At 44.1% G+C, this 24,089-nt stretch overlaps 2 protein-coding genes across 4 annotated transcripts in view; one reads left to right on the forward strand and one right to left on the reverse strand.

Annotated features, from left to right (window-relative positions):
* Positions 1-24,089, reverse strand: part of LOC100773370 (dedicator of cytokinesis protein 1) — a 495,025-nt gene that overhangs the window by 243,681 nt on the left and 227,255 nt on the right. The window lies entirely within an intron of this gene.
* The window catches only part of Insyn2a (inhibitory synaptic factor 2A), a 34,202-nt gene continuing 10,713 nt past the window's right edge, over positions 601-24,089 (forward strand). The window contains exons 1-2 of the mRNA XM_027409108.2: positions 601-1,760; positions 21,433-21,504. Coding sequence (XP_027264909.2) covers positions 601-1,760; positions 21,433-21,504 — 1,232 coding nt within the window. The remainder of the gene's footprint in view (positions 1,761-21,432; positions 21,505-24,089) is intronic.

Consider the following 24,089-nt stretch of genomic DNA (forward strand, 5'->3'; position numbering starts at 1 on the left):
AGATAGCACTGTGGAGGAGTATAGCTGGCTCCCCACAGAGTCAGTGTTGGCTGACCGTGGACCCTGCCTGCAAGGCCACCTTTATACATGTCTATCTGCTCAAGACTTAGAATCTTCAGTAAGTCTTTAATACTGCTAGATTCCAATAATAGATTAATCACGTCACCCACAAAACAAAAAAAAATAGTAAAAATCCTAAACTAAATAAATTGCATTTGGTAAACCATCTGCCTGTGGAGTGGAGACACACATGTGAAAAGATAATTTGCAAAGCTGACGAGGCAGCATCATTGGGCTGCTTGATGAATATAGTAAAACAGGTTTGTCTAATGGGGAAACAAGCATTACTATCAAACGAAAAAAATGAATGTATCCCACATGGAAAAGTAAGCAGGCTTTAATATTGAGAAGCATTTCATGCTGTGCCTGCCAGCAACTCCCCGCCTGTCTGATTTTCCTTAACATAAAGGCCGACCTCACCTGTTTAAAAATAATTAGGAAGCCGGCAGCCGTAATTTGGCTGGAAGTCCATTCAGCTGCGTTTGTGTGTATGCTTCTGACCCACTGATGCTTCTGTTGCTGTCTCTGCATGCAGGCACCATGGTCAGCAAGGACTCCGGCAGATGCATACTCACGACGACACCAGAGCGGGAAGTAGAGCCAGCCGCCTGCCTGGCCCTGGAGATGAGATATGCCCTAGACCCCAACCGGCAGATCAAAAAGCGGAACAAAGCCTTGCAGGTGCGCTTTAAGGATATCTGTGAAGCCCAGAATGAGCAGAGGGACACACAGCTGTCTGCAGGACCTCTGGGGGAAAAGCGAGAGGCCAAGGCTGTGTCCTGTAGGGCAGCATACCGTAAGTATATGACAGTGCCTGCACGCCGATCCATTCCCAATGTCACCAAGAGCACGGGTGTACAGACCTCACCAGACCTTCGAAAGTGTTACCAGACATTCCCACTGGACCGCAAGAAAGGTAGTCTCAAAGGCCTGCCGACTGCAGATGCCTTCAAAAGCCAGAACAATGGGTTTCTAGCAGATTCAAAAGAGAAGAGTGAGGCAGGACCCATGGAGGACTCCCGGCCTTACAGTGCAGGAAGGATTCACAAGACCACAGCATTGGTTTTCCATTCCAATGAGCACGTGAATGCACTGGACCAGCCTTCCGGGGTCAACTGTGCAGAGCTCTGCAAGACTCCAGACATGCTTGGCTACCCTGAAGCTCTACTGCAGAACTCTCGGCCTCCCTCTGAGGAGCCCATGCACCAGCTTCCGGGGAGAGCTAAGCCAGGCAGGAGCAGGCTGGACTCAGAGGAGCCCACTCCACTTGCCCATGGAAGGGTGTTTAAAACAGAGGTTGCCACTGTGTACCCACCTGCCACCAGTACCAGGGCCCCTGAACCTAGCTTGTCAAACTCTGCTGCTGCCAGCCAATGGTCTCTCTGTCCTGCAGATGAGGAGCAGAGGAGGGCCGCCCAGCTCAATGGGCTGCAGGCATCTACGGGCTCTGCTCTGGCCTGCTCACCCCCAGTGCAGTGCCTGTCCCCAGAATGTAGCGAACAGCCCCTGCAGAACCAGCCTAGCCCCATAGCTGGGGTGGGGGATGAAGAACGCCAACAAATTGTGCCTCACACGGAAGTGGTAGACCTCAAGGCCCAGCTCCAGGTGATGGAAAACTTAATCAGCTCTAGCCAGGAGACCATCAAAGTGCTGCTGGGAGTCATCCAGGAGCTGGAGAAAGGAGAAGCCCACCGAGAAGGGTATGTATGTTGACCGTGTCTTATTTCCTGCAGGCTTACCACTTGAAGGCCCATCAACAGCCCCAAAGTCCCCTCCCTAAGAAGTCTAATGCCAGTGTTTTGCTCGGTGTCCGTGCTGTAGTCTGAAGAACTAGTGAATTTGCAAGCGTCACGGGTGTGTTAAAAGCCAGGCTTCCTAGCACACTCACCTCTGGCATGTATTTGTTGGTTAGTGTTTACCCATCTGGACTTGGTTTCAAGCTCTACCTGTATATTCAGAGTTGATGGGTCTTTCTTGTGTTCTACTCAGATTAATGTTTCTGAGCTCCATGAATTGTAATACACAAACCAGTTCAAAATATCTAAACAGGAGGCCACTTGATTCTTAGGAATCCCATTATAGAAGAGGGGAGGGGAGAGACACATCATATGGCAGTAGGAAAAGGAAATGATAACAAGTGATAAATTATTTCAATGGGATCGGTACTCTGGACCGTATAAGGTTTTGGTTAATAGTCTTTGGTTTCCATTCTTTTCCTGGAGCACACACAGACAGAGCCCCTCTTTAGACATGCCCTATTTGTAGGTGATTAGGAGGCATACACTGGCACCCATGAGTTGTCTTTGGTGTCCATTTGGACTACAACACAGTCCAACATCAACTAGGGCTTGTTGGACTTGACCAGCTTTGATCATCCAAGTTAGGAAACACATCTCCCCTAGCCCTCACTGTGAGCAAGGCTGCCAAGGCTGGTTCTGTGCATTTTCAAACGCTGTCCATGGCTCAACAGCTTTAGTCTGACCTACCAGGCCTTTTCTTTTCTACCCTTTGAAACCACCTCATCTGCTCCACCCTACGTTCTGGAGGTTAGATGTGAGGCTGTGCTCTCTTGTCCATGTGACTGGTACCCTTTACTCTGTGGCTGAAGTGAGCTGGCAGCAGCGTGACAAAAAGAAGCCAGATAATACATTATCACTGCAGCAAAACACCCAGACTCAAAGATCCTGGTGGAGGATTTCTGTGGTTGAATTAGGCAGAGTCTGCTTATTGTAAGCAGTGGAGAAGAAACAACCTCTGCCTTCCAGGGCAGGAAGTGAAGTCAGTGCACTGGTTTCAATGGCAAGGTATTTGGTGCTTACCCTACTCTTGACTTTGGTCAATCCAACTTGGAGCAAATGGCCTGTCCACAAGAGGAGCTACTTCTTAGTACCAACCCTACCTCTGAACAACAGTTAAGATTCCAGTAGCTATGAAACAAAAAGAAGGACCTAATGGGATGCTAGTAGTAAAGCAGGAAGCTTGTTCAATGCTGCGATGCCATCTCCATTTTCATCCATTTCAGTCATTTGTTTTTGAATCCATACACATCCAAAAGTCACACACCAGGGAAGATAGACTTAGGCATTACCAGGTTACAAAAATAAGAGGGTCAAACAGGAACCAATCCTGGACTTTGATATAGCTGGTAGTCATTGGAGCCAGACAGCAATATAAAAGGATGTCACCGATACCAGGTAGAAAACAAACTTCATCAAGTGGTTATGAAGCCAGATGTATATAATAATGGTAAGGTGTACCCACTGGGAGTCACACTCAAACAGAAACATCTATGAGCACCCTAGGAAGGGAAAATCATGCATATATCTAGGCACTTCCTTGTGCTATTGGAACAAGCATGGAGCCTTTCTTCATTAGGGTCTTCTAGCTGCCCAGAGGCACTCTGTGATTAGCGGTTCAAGTCCAGTAAGATATGTCTGGATGGGACTTCTGCCTCTGGTGACTTGGAAAGGGCGGCACTGCACTGTAACTCATCTGTAACTCATTTGTAACTCTGAAACTTACCACCTAGAAACTGGGATATCTACTCATCTTGCAGTGGATTGAGAGTTACACGGGTGAATCTCAGTTGCATTCATCCCAGTGACAGATTCTGAACTGGGTAATGTCTGCCAGTGTCTACATGTTGATCTTACTGATTACTGATTTTGGATAGGAGGAATAGGGTCTGAAGAACACTTGGCCACATGCCTGAGTCCATTGTAATGAATGCATCCCCATATGTTGAGCACAAAGGGTACTATTCAACATGGCCCTGGAAACCCTGGGAATTCTCTGTTGAGTTTAGTGGCTGCCTAATGAAACACATACTCAAGTCAATTGCAGTTAGTTACACTTGATCATTCACTTCTAGGTCACACTGGCCAGGGTTTAAGAGCTTAGAAGTGTCAAACAGAAGACAGAGAAAAGTGTCTCCTGTCACAAAAGGCCCTCCCCTCCGGTATCTCAAAGTATGCACAGTGCCTTAGCCATTTTAAGACTTGGCACCTTAAATCAAGGCCAGGAATTGTAGTTCCCTCCCTCACCTTTAAAACAAACCTCTAGTTAGGTCATCGTCCACACAGGACAAACTCAGGGTGTCAAGGCAGGTCCATAGTGTGGTAGCCTCTTACATTTGGTTCTAGAACCATCATTTCCAGACATCAGGGAACCCTCTGGATACTTTTAACAGGGAATCAATTAATTTCAAAGTCCCAGGCTACTCTGATGGTGGCTCTTCCCACTCCATGCCCAAGAGCATTAATTTGACTAATATTCAAATTTTCTACCACATGGGAACATCACGGAGGGCAGCAGCCTCTAGGGTTTGGCAAAGCAGAAGCTGTGAGGCTCGGGTCCAGGAGTCTCCAGAAGTTGGAGGGCCAGCCATAGCCAGTACCACACTGTGACACCTGTAATGACTCTGGGGAAGGGTAGTATCTGCTCATTTCCCTGGTATAAATACTACATTGTCAGGCAATTGTATCAACTCCTACATCTGAAAACTCTCTGTTCCTCTAATCACCCAAGCCAAGACCTGCATGGTGCCCCTGTGGTCCTGAGGGGAGAAGGGGTTCTCAGGACTTATGTACCCCATGGAGGCTGGAGGTGGCCATTTCGGTTGTATCCCAAATTACAACAACAGGAAATGGATTCTACTTTATACTTAGTAATTTTAATATGTTAAAATTTATATTTGATTTATTTTTCTGTGTGTGCGCTTGCAGGTTGGGGACACAAGGGACAACATACAGAGATCAGTTCTCTTTCCACCACATGGGTTATGGGTATGGGACTTGTGTCACTGGGCTTGGTGACAGGTACCTTTGCCCACAGAGCCATCTTGCTATTGAATATACATATTGCTACAATCACTGCATATTCACTTTTTGTGAAAAGACAAAGAATCGAAGGACCCATCAAGCTAAAACACCCAAAGCTGTCCTCGGAAATATTCTCAACCCTATGAGTCGCTGACCATGAAAGATGCTCATGAAGCAATGGGCTAGTGCCAAGGCTTCTACTTGCTTTTCGAGCCCAGTAAAGCACAGAGTGGTTCTGGATAAGAACCCACCAGCATTAAGAATCTCCCAATGAGGTGGGCCCAGTGGAGCCATGACTGCATCTATGTGATATCTTATACCCACATACCCATAATGTTCTCTGGGCTAGAACTGAGCCTTTGACATCTGTGGGTCTTCTCTTGTGTTAATGTCTAGATAGTGTTAGGGGAAAGTGATGACCTTTGATTCTGACCAGCAGCCTCTATGTACCTTGCACTGTACTTAATGTGCAATATCTTTGATAGGAATCCTCATTATCCAGGACATCAGGCAAGCTCATCCTTGTGGGTCTTTCTATATGGAGGGACATGTACATCACCAGGCAGCTGCTTTCAGACCCTTCCAAGTTATTCTTCCTAAGAGACTCTTGCATTAATCTTGTTTGCCGTTATGCATGCCTGAAAGGCTGGAGCAGAGAAAGGTCTCATCATAGGCAATTGAGCTTCAGTTGGGTCTTCGTCAGGTAGGAGTGGTGGAGGCTTAAGTATGGTTTCTAGGAAGCCCCTGCCTATAAGAGCACATAGTGTTAAAGGATAAAAGGATAGGGCCATTGGACAGCATTTCGGAGGATGCCTTCTGTAAAGTGGGTTGTGCAAAAATGTCCTCGCAGTCGTGCTTTTTAGTCCCCTATAAAACATTTGGGCAATTCACTCAAATCACCCTGCTTTATGCAGCACAGGCAGCATTTGCTCACCCGGCTGGCATGAATGCCAAGAATTACCCTGCCTATTTCAGTGTTCTCAGTATTATTCTGGTCTCTTCTCAGGAAGTGCTGGGTCACACAGGCTACCTGCATGGCTGATGTATTTGCTAAAGGTTGAGAGTGGGGCAAGCAAGATATGAAATTAAAAACCTAACCAGTTCTTGGAATGATGGAAATTCCCTGTAGCCACCATGGGCTTCCTGAAGTGGAGAGCCACTGACCAGCTGCCTGAAGGGTCTCACTGCTGAGTATATGCAGCCCCAGAAGCACCCTGTGGGGAGACAGCTCTTCCTGCCTATAAGCTTACCCATCCCAGAAACTCTAGGGCAGTAGTTCTCAACTTTCCTAATGCTTCAACCAGTTCCTCATGTTATGGTGACCCCCAACCATAAAATTATTTTCACTGCTATTTAATAACTCTAATTTTGCTACTGTTATGAATCATAATATAAATATCTGATATGCAGGATATCTGACATGTGACCCCTGTAAAAGGGTCATTTGACCCCCCAAAGGAGTCATGACCCATGGCTTGAGAACCACTGTTCTAAAGAAGCAATATATTCACTGACTCCTAAGAGCCCAATGATGCTTTCCCTATCAGAGAAGACCAGAAACCTGTGGTAGAAGCTGCCTTTTAAGGGTGTTAAACACAAGGCCAAGACCACCTGTTCTCTAGATTGGCAGCTTCTTCCCTGGCCAGGCCCCTTGGAGCATCTCTCTTTAGGTTTGGGAAGAAGATGGTATCCAGGGCATGTAGACCTCAAAACATAGCTAACAGAAAAGCAAGCATGAAGTGTTGGGCCTCCATGGCTAAACTAAGTCAGTAAATATGTGAGACCACAGCTTAAAAGAAAGCAAGCTAAGGTGCCTGATAGCTTGAGGAAAGGTTGTAAGTTCAAACACTTAGTCAGGGGAACAGAGCACTGTCAGTGGGGCAGTTCCCTGTTAGTGGGTATCCTTCAACCAGGTAATAGGAGGCTTCTTGGTGGCCTGAGGCCAGGTTCTCCCCATTTGGAGTAAACAGAGGTTTAACTAATAAATATTTTTTATTTCAAAATTAAACTCATACAAATATCCATTCTTGGGAATCCCTTTCAAGTTCAGGGGCTTACTGAGGGCAACATTACGATGCTTTCAAGACCTGGGAGGCAGGAATAAATAACTGTTAACACACACCATACAGTGGCCTATATTAATGTTTCCTCAAATCCATTTGTCCTGTTAATCAACATAAAAAATGTCCTGTTGAACACCAAGTAAGAAAGTCTTACATTTACACAAACAGTTAGACCAGTAGCCACCTTGCATTGATTAGGTGGTCAAGTGTTGGGACTACATCAGCTCAATTGAAAGGCAGGCTAACATTCAGGTACAGGTAGTTCGTGTGTGACTGCCAGGCAAGAACTCATGCACCTGTAATCTCAGCACTTGGAAGGCTGAGACAAGAGAATGGTGAGTCCAAAGCCCGACTAGGCTACAAAGCCAGACTCTACTTCTGAAACTGCAGAAGAGGATAGGCATCTTATACCCGGTGGTTGCCTGATGTGTCTGTGGTCTGCCTCCCCCCGCCCCCCTTTCCTCTAAAGTCAGTTTCTCTGTCATACTACCTTGCAGGAGCAAGCCGCTGGGAGTTCATGGCGTGCAGGCTAGAACAGGTAGGGTGTCTCCTGACTCTGTTACACTGGTTAGATTATTCTGGAGGATAAGGAGGGATAAGGATTGCAGAATAAAGGCACTGTGCTTTGAACTTTGCCTCTGAGAGAAACACTGTACTCACTGAGAGTCATAGAGAGTTGAGATGGAGTCCCGGGATTTGCAGTCCTTTCCAGATCACAGTAGCTTTGGCTTTCTGACATACATTTTTCTTCCCCTGTCCAGAAGAAGGCTCCTCTCTGCCCTAACAACATGTTCTGTAGAAATATCTAGAAGTAGCACAACTTCAGCAGCCACCTTTAAATACTCATAAAAATGATCTGCAGGCATGGAGAACAAGCCCATCTGGATGCCCCTTCCCTTTGCTTCTCTTGACACTTCCCGATGCCTCCTCTCTCCCATGGCTACCAATGCTGGTTGTGGAGGTGGTGTTCTATTAGCAGATCTCAGGGGAAGTATTGTATCAATTACAGCACATAGCTTTTATAGATTTGTGATAAAGTAGTCACATCCCACATCCAAGTCTATTTGTTATTTTTGTGACTTTTGAAATCAAAGTGTGTGCCAGGGCCCTCCTAGTATGTGCTGTCAAGCTGGTAGGGTCATGGTGAGCTTTCTTCATGGCTTATGTTTAGATAGCTTTGTAAACACTAGTCTGAAGTTCTTGGAAATGATAAGTCTTTCCCTCCCTAATATAAAATATAAAGCTAAATATATTTGTAAGCGTATAAAACACATTTCTCATTCTTGCTTTGGGCTTCGTGTAGGTATCATATACACCTGAAAATGGAATTTAAATAATCTTCCTGAGCAGAATGCCAAAATAGCTTTCAAATACCTCTTCAGCCTTTCAAGTTGTCCAGTGAATAGAAACCTCACCACTGAGCCACTAGGCGACTCTGAAACCCCGTTTGCAGATAAAATGAGCAATTCAAGGCATGACATGAACATTTATGAAATTTATGGATTTGTGTTCCAGAATTCAGATTAAAAAACAGAAGAAGAAATGTGAGTTCTGGTTTTCAAATACTTTTTTTTTAAACCTCATGCACTATCTGCTAAGCAATGCAAAAAGGATCACCCTTTTAGTTTCCATCCAGTCTGAGGCAGAATGGCACCAGAGTGAGAGCCCCTCGGTGCTCAGCACATCAAGTGCACCTATGGAGCAACCTGCAATGCCCATGGCACTTCTGACCTTACACAGAACATTCAGAGATAAAATTACCTCAGTCAGAGAACTGAAGCTTGGGTGTGCTCCATAGGCTCCCCCAAGGTCCCGTGGGCGTGGGAAGGGGGGGGGTGTCCAAGTTAACAGGTAGGTTGTGAGAGACTTTCCAAATTCCTTGAAAATGGGGACACAGCAGGTCTGTGCATGGAAATAGGAGAGTAGGCCTTTCTTGGGTCACAGCAGGTCTAGGGTCTGCTCTGATTGAAAGGGTTTCAGAGACTCCACTCCTGTCTCCACACTCTTGGCTCAAACAGAATTGAAATTCAACTTCTAGGGAAGCAGACTTCCAGTGGCAGAGGCAGCACTGTTCCCCAAATAATGCATGTTTTTAAGGATCCATCTTGACTAATAGGAATTCCCTGGGTGTGATCATTGCAAAACTATGAAGAACATTTATCTCTAAGTCCAGGGACCTGGGTAATGACAAAGCTTACACTGCCCACAGAAAACAGCTCATCAGATGAGTGGCTCATGGAATGACTACTACACAACAGCTAGTCTCTTACTTCCTCAAACTGATTCAAATTAGAGCGATGTGTGAACAATACATCAAAACAAACTTTTCAAGGCAACATAGAAACAACAAGCAGAGCAGGTAAATGACATAGCAGAAGGTTCTGATACAGTATAAAATAAACGGAATTATTCCAAAGCCCAGACAGAAACAGGACTTGGAATGAGAAACTCTGGGGAAGGATGCTGTCAAAGTAGGCACTTTTCAACTATAAATGGATTTTTTAAAGTTTTTTTTTTTTTTTTTTAATTTTGACAGAGGGTCTCATTGTGTAGCTGGGCTGGCCTGGAACTTGTCTGATAGACCGAGCAGACAGAAAGCCAACCTGCCTCTGCCTCCTGGGTGCTGTGATTAAAGGTGTGTACCACCATGCTGGCTGCAGTAAAACTTTTTTTAGGTCAACATCTCATCAGTTATACAATAGATTGTATCCCCAGAGGAGTTTCAAACGGGACAGTAAGGATTTCTACAAATCATCTCACCAAAATAAAGAGAGTTGTTAAAGATTGTGGTGATTTGAAAGAAAATACTCCCCCACCCCAAAGAAAGTGGCACTATTAAGAAGTATGGCCTTGTTGGAGGAAGTGTACCACTGGGGGAGTGGGCTTTGAGGTCTCCTATGCTCAAGCTACTCCCAGTGAGACAGACCATATCCTGTGGCCTGCAAGATGTAGATCTCTCAGCTATCATCCAACACCATGTCTGCCTGTCTGCCTCCATGCTTCTTCCTGTCATGATGATAATGGATTGAACCTCTGAAACTATAAGCTACCCCCAATTAAATGTTTTCCTTTATAAGACTTCTTGTGGTCATGGTGTCTCTTCACAGCAATAGAAACATTAACTAATACAAAGATCTTGATTTTATGTACACACATGCTTTGCATACATGTCTGCACACCACATACATGCAGTGTTCAAGGAGTATGTAGTGTCCATCAAAGAGGATGTCAGATCTCCCAGAACTGGAGTTACAGATAGACGTGAGCCACCATGCGGATGCTGGGAATGGAACCCAGGTCCACTGCAAGGGCAGCGAGTATCCATAACCACTGAGCCATCTGTCCTGCCTCTGATTGAAAGATTTCAATCTTCAGCAAGAAGAGTTCAGGTGCATTTGTTTCTGAAACAAATGCAAGATCAGCTTTGAAAAGGTACACGAGCTTCAAGAAGCAAAAGGCCTCAGTTAAAATTGTTAACTAAGCTAATCTAAACACATCAAAAGACTATAAATAAAAGATAAAAGCCCTTGTGGGTATTTATCATCAAGACCTGCAAATGTGCAGTCACACTTTCAAACTGAAACCTCCATACATTACAGCATGTTTGACTGATAGGACTCAAGTGGAGAGAAATGGCAGCCAGAAGGAAAATCCATCTTAGTACCATAAACTTACATCCTTATTTTTATTCCCTTTGCGTAGCTAGTACCACCAAAAATTCATTTTCATTAATTTTCAATAAACTATAGCTTAAGCATTAACTCTCCTCCCAGAACACAAATTAATCAAGCCTGCCTCTGCTCAGCCCTAAAAAGCCATCTTTCTTTTTATTAATAGATATTTCTAGTGCCTTCTGGGGCAAGTAGCTTGTTTGTATCATTATTGTCATTATTTTGCAACTGGGCATATTCTCCATTGCATAAATATATTAAAGAAAATGCAAGCTTTGTACATTTATAGAATAACTTTAAAGTCCATCTTCCCAGAATGATAGGGTCACCACATTTGGGGAGATGTTAGGCCAGTAACTGTTTGTTGTCAACACTGTCTACAGAAAGCCATGGAGTTCATTGTGGTGTTTCTCAGAGAGGGGTGTTTTACCCAGATTACTTATGGGCTAAATGAGGGACCTTTCCCAGGCCTGTGAGGAAGGCAGCTTAAGGTGCAAGGCTGAACCATTTATCTTCATAACTGGGTATGGGGAGCAGAAAATGATTGATCTTTATCCCCACTTGTTTGGAAAAATTTAAAAGGGGATGATGTTAATAGTCTTTAGACAGGCAACCCACCCACAGCTGGGAGCATCACCATATTGGCAAGCCTCTTTTTCTTTCCAGGAGCAAAAAGTTATTTTGTGCGTAGACCCATAAAGAGAGAGAGAGTGTGTGTGTGTGTGTATGTATGTATGTATGTATGTATGTATGTATGTATATTCTCCATTTGCTCATCCAGTCATTATTTAAAACATACTCCATCATCCACTATATTACTGACATATACCACACACTGCAAGTTCACCAGAACCTTGCCTACAAGGCCAGCTGGCCAACTGGCATTGATGGAATCCTCTGAGGAGTGGTGTGGTGAAGTTTAATGTGGGGGGGGTGGAAACAGGTGTTAGCATTCCTACTCACCAGGAAAATGACAGGCAAAGAGGCTACACCCACATTCTTCTCATTAGAGGAGGACACAGGGAAGAAGGGCAGAAGACAGGGTCCTGGCCAGCAAAATGGTCTTAAGTGATGCACAGCAGAAAGTGACCTTATATCATTAGCTTACTGTAGAGTGGAGACTCCCAGAGCACTAGAACTTCTTGTAGGGTATGCAGAGCTGCCTGGAAAGGGGGTGGATAGCAAGAACCCTAGAGACTGGACCATGGGAGGATGCCGTTTTTTTCAGAGGCATGCAAATCTGCTTCCATAACATACAAGCATGTCCTTCAACTTGAAAAAGGGGCCTTGTCGATTTTAACTGCCCAAGCAGTTAAAAACAACACCTGCCAAGGGTCATGCAGGGCATCAAGACATAGCAAATACTGCATGGACTCTGCAGGCAAACATGCTGGGACCCTGTGTTGTAGCATTCTTAATAATTAGAACACAAGACAGAAATAACAAGGACTACCGGGTATCATCTTGAAATTGAGCAAGATGGCACAGGGAGGGTGGTGCTTTAAGGGTTGACATCTCAATTCTTGGTTTGGGAGAAATTACTTTCTTTTTCTTTTTCTGTTTTTTTTTTTTTTTAATGAATTTCACCCTATCATAGGGTTAACAAGTAAGGTTAAGACAAATAGGATGAAGACAGATCCAACTCAGCTTCTTAGGGATGTGTTCCAACTCAGCATTTCTACATTATTCAGGTTGAAATTCCCAGCCTGGCCCTCCCAACACTCCAAGCATAAGGAACAGAGCCACAGAATGTTATTGAACACACCATATTATTTGAGGGATCTTCTTTCAACATGGGATTCCCAAAACAAGTTTCACTTGGTGCAGTCAACCAGATCAGACTCCTGTTTTATTGAATGGACATTGGTGTAGAGTAGCTAGCAAACAGTACAGTCGGTAAGATGCAAGCTACACAAATACAGGCACCTGAGTTTTAGTCCTCAGCACCCACAAAAAGTGAGGCACAGAACAACTGTACACCTGTAAGCTTAGCACATGGAGGTGGTGAGAGACAGTTGGTTCCCTGGAGCTTGTTTGCCTGCCAGTTTACATGAATTGCTGAGACACCAATAAGAGGTAGGTAGGTTGTGGCTTAGGAAGATGCTTAGTGTTGACAACTGGGCTACATATGTGCAACACATACTAGACATCAGGAATTCATGTGTCCATGTCCAGGAGAAATCCATGAGTATCTCAAAAAGAAGTTTGACCTCAGAGGACCCCCCCCCCACATCAGATGATCCGAATAAAGGTGGGGAATCTGTGTTTATGTTTTGTTGGCCTTGCCTTGCTGTTCACACCAGACCACGGGAAACTAATCATGGAATAGTCGGTAACAGCTGGAGTTCTCTAGATGCATACAGTTCAGTCACTACCTTGGGGTAACTCTAGCAGACAAACTGCTACACCATGTCCATAAAACATCAGGAGTTTTGTAGAGTTTTAGTCAATGGCTAGGTAAATTTCACTGGAACAGATCAAACTCACTGTCAACAATCTGCTTAGAAAAAGTCACTTCTTGGTTCAGTCATATTTCTACCTGCTCATTCATTCCATGCTTCCCACAGGCTTTATCTGCCACCTCCCTTAGGACCCGAATGCTAGACATCAGTTGGGTGAACAGAAGGATGGAAGCCACCATATTGATCATGAATGCCAGAAACTATAGTATCGAAGGCAAATGGGAAACATATGAGAGCCAGCAAAGGGCTAAAGAAGACACAGAGAGGCAACTGTATAGGTGTCAACTTTCAGCCCACTTACACATCATCAAAAGGGTAGGGATGAGTGCCTCAAACAATTTCTCCAACAGTGGAGATGATTGTGACTCAGTGTTCATCCATAATAGCCTACTTTGTCTGACTAGAGACTCAGGGCCCAGCAAGGATCACACAACTGCTAAGCCTGACTTAGCTGGGAGGCAGCTCCTGCCAAAAGGAGCCTAGTTGGGCCAATAACTAAGAGGGCCCACCCTGCTTTTGATTAACCAATAGGTGACGATGGAGTTGGCATGAAAACCAACTTGATACTCTCCTTGAGAAACTTAAAGCAATGGGCAAAATGCTTGTTGTGCAAGCATGAAGACATGCGTTAGAATTCCCAGCACACAGCTGAGCACTGTAGTTTGCATCTATAACACCAGTACTGAAGGGCAGAGTACAGAGAAAGGGGATCCCTGCTAACTGGCCAGTTGGGCTAGTTAATTGGTGAGCTCCAAATTCAGTTAATGGCTCTATCTAAAAAAAAAAAAAAAAAAAAAAAAAAAAAAAAAAAAAAGGCTGGGAGGGGTGGAGGAAGATACCTCAGGTTATCATCTGATCTCCACATAATGCATACATACATATACCCCCCCCCACACACACACAAAGCTTTAATCAGATGCTCCCTAAATCTTGGCATATAATAGCTTAAATCTATGTAGGCTCCAATGCTTACAACAGATGTAGATGTTTCTATGGATATATTGGGAAAGTCTAAATTCACTTTAGCAACGGAAGAGCTGATATATAAACTAGGTACATTTCCAGTACATGATCTTGCAAATTCCTAGTGAGGTTTCAGATGCAGAAATAAGCGGGATCTGCTTCTCTGGAAGCTTCAAGACCAGTGAGGTTCCCCACAACAGCCAACTCTGACTACTTTGGAAATTTAATTTCTTGCCACTCACAGAGGTATCCTGTGCCTCTAATTAATGTCACTTTGAGACTGTTATGTGGAAAAGCCCATTAAGATGCTGACACAAATGATGGCTTAGCTATCAAGAAGGGACATCTGGGCAGGAATGCAGAAGAAAAAAAATTGGCACCAGGTGAAAAAAAGCCCAAAGAAAAAAGAGAGATCAAAATTAAGGGGATAAATTAGATAAGAACACAAATTATCACAGAGTAGAGATGGTCATTGCATTTTTTTAATTCAGGAAATGCCATCCCTGGCTGAGGGCTGCACACACAGGATGAGGACACAGTCTTTGTGTTAATTCAGTGTGACAGTTTCAACACTCTATGTAACTAGTGTTTTGAAAAACCACCCTTGGAGGGTCACCCCCAATGTTTGTACCATCTCAAATGCTTTTGTTCAGTGAGAGAAATGTGACCTTGTTGAAAATTAATACGCCATTTAAAGGACAGTGAATAAGCTACAAGGTCACTTGCTGTCCCCTGCACTAAGCAGAATTTGGGGGGAAGCACCCATACACTGCAGGCCAGAACACAGGCAATGTTGAGAGGAGGATTTTCCAGAGTGTTAGAGCCAAATCAGACCCAATACAGAATGTTGCCACCAAGACAGGGGAGCAAGGGAGTTTTCTGTTGAGAATATTAGATCCTCCTGCTTTCTCTACCTTCCCTTCCTCTCTTATTTTTTATTCAGTCTCCTTGTTTTTATTTTCCATGTATGGATGTTTTGCCTGCATGTATGTATGTGCACCATGTAAGGTGCCTGGTGCCTTTGGAGGTCAGAAGAGGGCGCTGTGTCCCCTGAAACTGGAGTTACAGATGGTTGTGAACTGCCACAAGGGAACTGGAAACCGAGCCTGGGTTCTCTCCAAGAACAGCAGGTGCTTCTAACCCCTGAGCCACTTCTCCAGCCCTTCTCTGCTCTTCTGTTCTCTTCTTCCCTTATTCTTTCTTCTCCCTTCTGGCTTCCTGTTCTCCCTCCTTTCTTCACCCCCCCTTCTTTGAATAGTCTCATTACATCTCCCACTATTTTTGAACTCCTAGACTTTGGTAGCTCTCCCCATCTCCTCCATTTCTGCCTCCCTGGTAGCTGGAGTTTCAATCATCCCCCATGTTTGAATAATCCCCTGCTGTGGAGGTAACACTTGTCATAGATGTGCAGGGCCATGAGTTTGATTCTCAGCACCATGAAAACAAAAAGATCTTATGGGGGAAAGTACACAGGCATCACTGTGGCTACAGGAACAACCAACCAGTCTCAGTCAAAATAATGTCAAGATTACTGTTTGATGCCAGGAAACCAATACCCACTTCCAGGACAGGTTTCCTATGAAATCTCAGAACTTTGTTGGGCTCTATACCTCATAAAAGCACAGGGAGGGGTGACCTTATCCTGGACCTCCCCGACCCTGCCTTCCTCTCCTGCTCCTCTTCTCTACCCTCTTTCTTTTCTTCTTCTCCCCTGTCCTCTCCTAATCCTCTCTCTGGCCCTCCTCCTCCCTTTTCTTCCTTCATCCCTTGCTCTTCTTTATTCTTCCTCCCCCTCTCCCTGTTTTTCCCTGCCCCTCCTCCTCCACATTTCTTCCCAACCCCTTTCTACTTTCCTATCCCCCTCGTCCATTTTTACTCCTTCTACATAACCAAGCAGTGTTTGGCTCTTGCTTAAATTTGTTTTACTGAAGAACCATGGGTCCTGTCTCTTTCAGATCCTTTAGGATGTGAGAGACACCAAGCATCTTGGATAGGGATTAGAAGGGAGCACCCCCACCCCCCGGCCTTTCCTATGTACTCTTCACACTGCTTCCTACCACGTAGCTTCCCCTGCTCCCTTAATGGATACAGGTAGTTTGTCACTCCCATCCCTTGACCCCTGGGATCTCTGCAGCCCCGGGCAGCATCTTGATATATCTCATCTGAAGTTGGCAGCCATCCTTCCTCCTTTAGCATCACTGTGGGGTGCTATAAAAACCACTGCAGCAGCTCAGCCCTCTGTCTCCCTTCCTTTTATCTTCGATAATTCAGCTCTGGTAAAAGAGAAAACGGGAGAATCCCACACAGGAACTCTTACCAATGCTTTTTCAAAAATATACACTAGTATGTTTGAAAAGGGAATATACTTGTCAAAAATACATATTTATATTTATATATTCAGGGACTTTTGCTAACAACAATTGGAGAACTACAGCAAATTACTACAAAAGCATTCCATAGCTAGGGAGACTGAAATGCTGAACTGAACTCAGGGAGCCCTGACCACTACAGGGAGGCACCCATCTGATTCTCTGAGCAGGGACACACTGAGAAGCAGGCTGTATTCTGCAAACCACACTCACTGTACTTTTTAAAATGATGTAAAACCTTGTTGAGAAATAAGGTTTCATATCAAAGAAGTGACTTCATAGACGTTCTCTCTCAGAAGTGCCCTGTGGAACAAGCTTATTTAAATTCTATTTCCATAGAACACCGAGTCCTTGTCCAGGTTCCACTGAACTCACAATCTTCACATACTTATCAAGCTTCTAAATCATGTCTACCTGTGCCTTACACACACACACATGCATGCATGTGTGTGCACACGGAAAAGATTTTAAACTGCTCCCTAAAAGATTGCCCTTGCCTGGGTGCTGTCCTTGGTGCTAGATCCTATTTTTTCAAGACTAGTATTATCTATTCCTACACAAGGGTGTTTTCAAAGAGTAAAGAGAAGGAAGCTCTGAGTGATGGATTTGGGTTCTGAGTTGGAATGGTGTACTAGAATCAAGGAAAAGGGGTACACAGGGATGAGGACATGGCTCAGTCACTGCAGTACTTGCCTTTCAAGTGTGAGCATTCAGTCACCAGAAGTCAGATGAAAAGCATGCTCTTATAATCCCAGTGATCACGAGATGGGAAGTAAAGACAGACAGATACCTGGGCTCTCACAAATAGCCTCGTCTTCTTGTTCCAGGCAAAAGTGAGATTCTGTTCTAAACAAAGAGAAGAAAGTGCCTGGGGCTTGACACTTAGAGCTATCCAGAACTACACATGCATATATATGTTTACTCACCTCTGCACAGATATACACTCATGAATGGGGATGAGCAGATAGGTGGATAGACAGGTGGACAGAAGGACGGACAGGGGCAGACACACACACACACACAGAAAATGATTTTAAATTGCTCCCTAAAAGACTGCCGGTTGGCCTGAGCACCGTCTTTGGTGTCGTTTCTTATTTTTTTCAAATCTAATAAGTATCTATTAAGACTGAAGGCTTACAGGTCACTACAATGGCACAGTGTGAGTGCTAAGTTGTCTTTACATGGGACAAATGTGTTTGCCACTGGAGTCCAGAGGGGTTCATCTTGTGAGGCCAGAACTATTCACAGTGTATTCTCTCCTTTTAAATGTGGCACTTATTTGATTCATGTTGTTCAGGACTTTAAGAAAACAAATCCCAACTGTAATAAGAGTTGGCCAGAGTCATATTAACAGAAGAAGCCGATAGGACCAGGTATGGAATTGAAGATGAACACATAATTGAGTGTAAAGCAGGGAGGCCTGAAAGCAAACAATGAGAAAATTTTACAAAGTCAGCACCTTCTAAAACAATAATCTGATCAGAATATCTTTCCTGGTTTGTTTTTAGGTCAGTACCTTAAGCTCTTACATCCATGAACTTACGATTCACCAGAAATTTATGCCTTACTATTCCCGAAGAAGCTCTTGCTGTAGTGGTCTAAGCTTTGGTATTGCTCCGCTCAGTTACAATAATGAGACAGAGTCAGTCCTTCCAAATGCTGGTTTTATGAAAAGAGGTCTGAGGGGAGAGGGAGAAAGCAGGGACATTTGATTGGCACTTGGTGTTCCTGCCCTCAAGAAGAGTGCATCTGGTCTATGGCCACACCACCCTAAATGTGCCAATCTAGTCTCATGTCAGAAGCTAAGTAGGGTCTGACCTGGTTAGTCCTTGAGTAGAAGACCATCTCGGTTACATCTGTGTTTGCAGCACAGACCCAATTAAAATACTGCATTCCAGTTATTAATGTGGTCTTAATATGATTAGTGAAGCCAAATCCTATAGCTTAGAAGGTCCAAAAATATTTAGCACAGAGCACAACAAATTCCTTAGTCAAAAGTCCTATATGGATAACACTCCTTCATTGGATAAATTTCATCTGAACACTGATTGACAGTAGTTGCTGGCAGGAGCCCTGGGGTAAGTTAGCCACACAGCACAGGTCAACATTGTACACTTTATCCCAAGTACATCCCTATCTGACTTGTTGGATTGCTTTAAATGACAGAGAGAAAGAGGGAGAGGGGGAGGAGAGGAAGGGAGGGAGAGAGAGAGAGAGAGAGAGAGAGAGAGAGAGAGAGAGAGAGAGAGAGAGAGAGAGAGAGAGAGTCAGAAACATGCAAAAGGGTCTTTCCAAGAAGAGGCTCTGGTAGGTAAACCCTGAACATTTGTCTCAGGGAAAGCTGATGGGAAATACCACCTAGAAAACAGCAATGTGACCACCATTAGTAGAACATGCAACCCTCCCTGTTGGGTGACCACAAAGCTCTACCTCTGCTGAGCACTTCCTAAGGGCAAGCACTTAGCATCATCACAGTTAGCTTCCGGACAGCCACAAGCATGCCTGACTTAGTAGGCACTTGCAAATAGACTGGGATGGAAATGTGTGCATTTTACAAGTGATTAGCATAGTCTTCTCAGCAGAGCTTAGAAAGGACAGTTTCTTGCTAAAAGTATTCTACCATCCTGGAGGAGGGTCCTCTTGTGACTCTCTGGTGCCTGAAGCCTTTGTCCTGTCATTTACGGATTCACTGACTATCCCAAGCTGCCAATTACATGTAGTGAAAAACACAGGTCCCTGGATAGAGGTAAGGCAGCACAGAACATCAGAAGCCTGGGGTCTGAGAATAATGAGATCCTGGGCCCAAAGTGTGGCTGGATTCTGTACTATAAAATGAGGAGAGAATAATTAATTGGAAGACTCCAGGCACTAATACAAGTGAGACCCTTGAGGCTTGAAGGTTACTGAGCAAAAATGACCAGGCCCAGTAGAAGTGACAGTGAAGTCCAGGACAGGAAGGACTAGGAGCTTGAAGTGCACCAATGAGTGCCCAAGACAGTGGTTAGGGAACCACAGGAACCTCTTTAAGCAATTGAGTTTGGATGTGGCTAGCACAAAAGGCTGTTAGGTGCACTGCCTCTCTATGGCTTATACTCAGTGGGAGAGCAGAACTTTGTGGATAACCCAGCCCACGAGAGTGACAACACATCAGCGTGGACAGACACTGCCTGGATGTCACAGCAAGGTTGTGGACCCAAGTACAGCACTTATTTCTCAGTGTATGGTGGTTATGGTCAAGAACAAGCTAGAGGCCAAGCTCTCCTGAATAAACTGAAAAGAGAATGGCCCTGTGCATGCTCAAAAGGTTAGAGAAGAGCCCTGGCTAGGATGGGACAAAGAGGCAGTGTGCATACTTGGGGCTTATCTATGGGGGGAAAGGGCCAAGAACAAGAGCTGCCATACATGGGGAAGAACAGAGGGGTGACATGACCCAGGTGGAAAGGCCAGATAATGTCCAAAAGTGCCCAGTATAGCGGAGGGACAATACAAATACAGTGATATGGTGATTCTAACTCATTTTCAATGAATCATAGGAAATACCTGGTAACATTTTGGGGCAGAATATGGTTACCTGATTAACAAAGAAGCTACGCCAAACTCAAATAAACTGCACTGAACTCAAAGTCATGCCTACATTTACTGAGTCCACAGAGACAGTATCAGTATTGAGCAGCCAGTGCTTTTGTCTGATGTTTACATAACACAAAATATAAATGAGGAAACAAACGTTATTTTCAATTTAAAACTCATGATGCATATGCACACAGTGTACACAGCAAAAGATGACACAAACACACACCATTGGTATTGACACAGCCACTGTACACATGGCTTCCTTTCTGGGTTATGCTGTCCATGCCAATCTGCCTCCAAAGTGATTAGAAATCAATTCAGATGAGAACATTTCTCCCGACATCAACTAAACAGATTCAATTGCTCTTGTTTGGCCCTGGGTGCAAATAGTGTTTAGAATATAGTATGCATGCATGTTAGAAGGAGCAGAAAGTCAAGTACCATACACAAGTTTCTTGGAGATGAATGGACCAAGATTGTAGGTAAATCTGACCTGGTTAAGAAAATCTCCCCATCATATCAGAGCAAGTTTTCAATACTATACTACAAAAAAAATACTCAAAAGTTAGTTATTTTATTATAAGGAAGTTACAACCCCTGACATGCATGTGTGCGACACACACACACACACACACACACACCTTAAACACCTGCTTGGTCTCCGGAGTGAACTGAAGTCTCACAGAACCATTGCTTAACCAACAGCACAGCCAGAGAGTGCGTCAGAAGTCTTGACAGTAGGACAGATACAGGCACTGACGACAGCAGCTGTTTTCTCTACAGACCCACTAAGGGAATATTCTGGGATTTATAGACCAAAAGACAAACCCAAAGAAATATGCATATTCACCTATGTTTTAAATCACAATCTCTATGGTTAGAATGAAACTGCTTGGAGACATACATAATTGAATCATGTTAGAGATAGTATTCTTTGGATTCTTTTTCAAGTATTTAACAATGTAATATCTATCTTGGGAAGCCTAGACAGATCAGTTATGGAGGTGGGGCTAGGATTTGAGCCAGAGGCTATGTGTGTCAAACCCTGCTTTAGCAGGGTAGGAGTTGGTAGGTCATAAAACCAGGCAGTTGTCGGCCTCTAAATCAATGAATGGTTTTCCCCTAGCAGATCTTTTAAAAATACAATAAACATAAAGCTACTTTGAAACATCCCACTCCTCATGGTTATAACACAATCAGATTACACACGTCATCCAGGAGCGTGTGTTCACATTCTAAATTTAACTTCAGTGACATCTTGGTTGTAGATGGGTACTGGCTGGTACCATGAAGGCAGAGCACAGTGGTAAACATACAGGCATCTGTTCCTATGGTCACACATGTCACGTCGGGAAGGCGTCTGTATTGAGGCTTCTCTGCTCTGTGAGGTCAGCGGCCGGCCCCCAACCCCCAGCCGCTGATTGTAATGCTCTCCTGTTCTTATCTTGTAGGCTTTCATATCGGACGGGGCAAGACACAGCTAATTGTGACACGTGCAGGAACAGTGCATGTATTATCTATAGGTATGTTAACATTCTCTTCCCACTTTGTTATTCTGAGTGACAAATGATGTTTACCCACTAATGCAAGAATCATTGGGGACATGCTGGGAAGATTCCATCAGACAAAAAAAAAAAAAAAAAAAAAAAAGTAAAGAGCCCTCCTTGACCATAATTCTAAGCTATGTCTAAACAGCCATCCCTCTGCCCAACCCTCACCCCCACCATCCCCCCATCTCCCTCACCTCCCCACCTCCAGGGTATACAACCCCAGGATGAAGGAGTGTATAAACACGTTTATCTTGCAAATGAACCATTGTGGTCTCAGGAGCAAGTATCATTTTGATGGCTTGCTCCCTGGGAATCTATAGCCTTGAGAACAGAAGTGTGCTCCAGCAAAACAGTAAAATATATGCCCACCAGATGGTATAGATCAAAGGCCCAAATCCACACTGACTAGGCTATGGTAGGTCCACTCTGCTGACATCTCATGTACAGATATTTTTCAGAGAACTCACAAGGTCCATGGTCTTCTCCATTTCTGTGGCAAGATCCCCTCTCAGGAAACTACAACTGTTTGTCATGTGTCTTGTTTTTAGTTAAAGCATGGTAATGATTGACACCCATGAGAATAGATCAGAAACCTTCAATAGGCAAAAGTTAGATTTGACAGTAATTTAAGATTTTAAGACATGGTCAAAACTTTCAGAAATTGTTGTCTTTTTTTTTTTCTTACCTCATTGGGGGGTGGAGAACTGAAATTTTTACCAACTGTGGCCATAGTGACAAGTGTTATGCTTTAGTTCCTTTGCAAACATGAAGAATGAAGCCACGGGCTCAGAGGGATCCCATGTCTTGGCTGGTGTGAACTGGGCTTCAGTGGTGAGTGCAGACATCTCTGAGATCACACTGACCTCATGAGTAATGATATAGCCCTTATGGTGGCAGTTCTGGTTTCCTGAGGACAATTCACATGGTTTGCCATAGTGGTTGTGGTGGCCTACATTCCCACCAACAGCGGCCTCCTTTTCCCTGGTCAACATTTAACAATAGTGTTGTCTTTATAAATTGAGGCAGTGACTCATTGTGGTTTTGATTTGTATTTCCTGATGGTTAGTCAGCATCTTTTCCTATACCCAATGCATAGCTATATAATTTCTTTTGAAAAAAAAGTAACTTTAGTAATCTATAAAATTATTTCAAAAAACAGTAGTAACTAAGTAATTTTATATGTCTAAAAATACAGAGAGGATCCTCCTTGCTCATGTATAAAAGAATAAAATAAATGTGAACAAAATGTCACTACCACTACACAAAGAGGTCAAACCTAGACAGTGTAGGAAGGCTTCAGGCCGCTTAGTCTCAGACTCATCAACTCCTTTGCTGAGGCGCAACACAGATATGCTGAGCATCCCAGATGCAGCCTCAGTTCTTTAAAAGCAGAGCTGGGTCATATGGAAATATTGTCAGGAAGCTGCTAGAAGAAACCACAGCACTTAGGTTCTGACTGCCACAGGATGATGGGCAGAATCAGAAGGGATTCATTGGTCATGGGTGGGCATGCATGACTGGCATTTGATGGGTAGGAAGAAGCCAGAGATGCTGCTGATGTCCTGTAATGCACAGGAAAGCCCATGACAATAAAGTCACTGGATCTAAAGCATCAGTAGAGCTGGGGTTGAAAAGGTCACCATGGCTTTGTAGAGGCACAAGTAAAAGGCTAAGGTATGGTCAGCACACAAGGGGCCTGGAAGCTACCAGCAACCCTGGCCAGGGCATGAGCTCTTGATTGTTCTTGGCTGTTGTTAATGTGGAGGTAAAATCAAGCACCATACAAAGATTTTTCTATGTAGAACTCCATGTTCCAAGTCAAAGGGAGTGCCTTTCAGATGAGCATACCTGGGGGAGGGGGCACTTGTACTCACCTTTCAGATGAACATGCTGGTGGAATCTTGGTACTATGTCCACACTGAGGATAATGACTTTAAATGAACAGTGAGGGGCTTTAGCCAGGATTTTCTATTTTTAATGGATGACATTAAAAAAACTAGGGCCTGCAAGTATGCCTTAGACAATTCCTCCCTGGGGTTCAGTTCACTTCCAGGGCCAGAGTTCATCCAGTCTTCTACTGTAACAAGACTGAAGTGGCAAAGATTTCCATAGAAACTTCATGGGATGAGTATGCTCAGCCTCAAACTACTTAACATTTTGTGGGTGATTGAGAAGGGAATTAATTATGATACTGTCCAATGTAACTGAAATAATTTAAATAAATTTAACTCTAAATCCAGGGGTGACTTACATAAAAAGTGATATTAAAAGTGCTTTAATGAGTCAGAGAAGGATAAGAATTTGTCTTTCAGGGGAATTAGTGTAGAGTGGATACCATGTTGAATTGGCTCAACCAATATTCTGCTGGAATACAAATACATTAGTCAAAGGTCATCCAAAAGACCAGTGAGTAACCAGTCACCAGAAGAATGTGCCAGAACCTCAAGAAGGATCATGAAGTACAAAGGCAGAGGCATGCTGATCACAAACCAGTGGTGTGCCTCAACCCCCAGAGGCCTGTTCATTGGCAACAAGATTTGGTGGGATGCATTTTCATA

This window comes from Cricetulus griseus, chromosome 3 (genome assembly GCF_003668045.3).
Source record: "Cricetulus griseus strain 17A/GY chromosome 3, alternate assembly CriGri-PICRH-1.0, whole genome shotgun sequence".
NCBI lineage: Eukaryota > Metazoa > Chordata > Mammalia > Rodentia > Cricetidae > Cricetulus > Cricetulus griseus.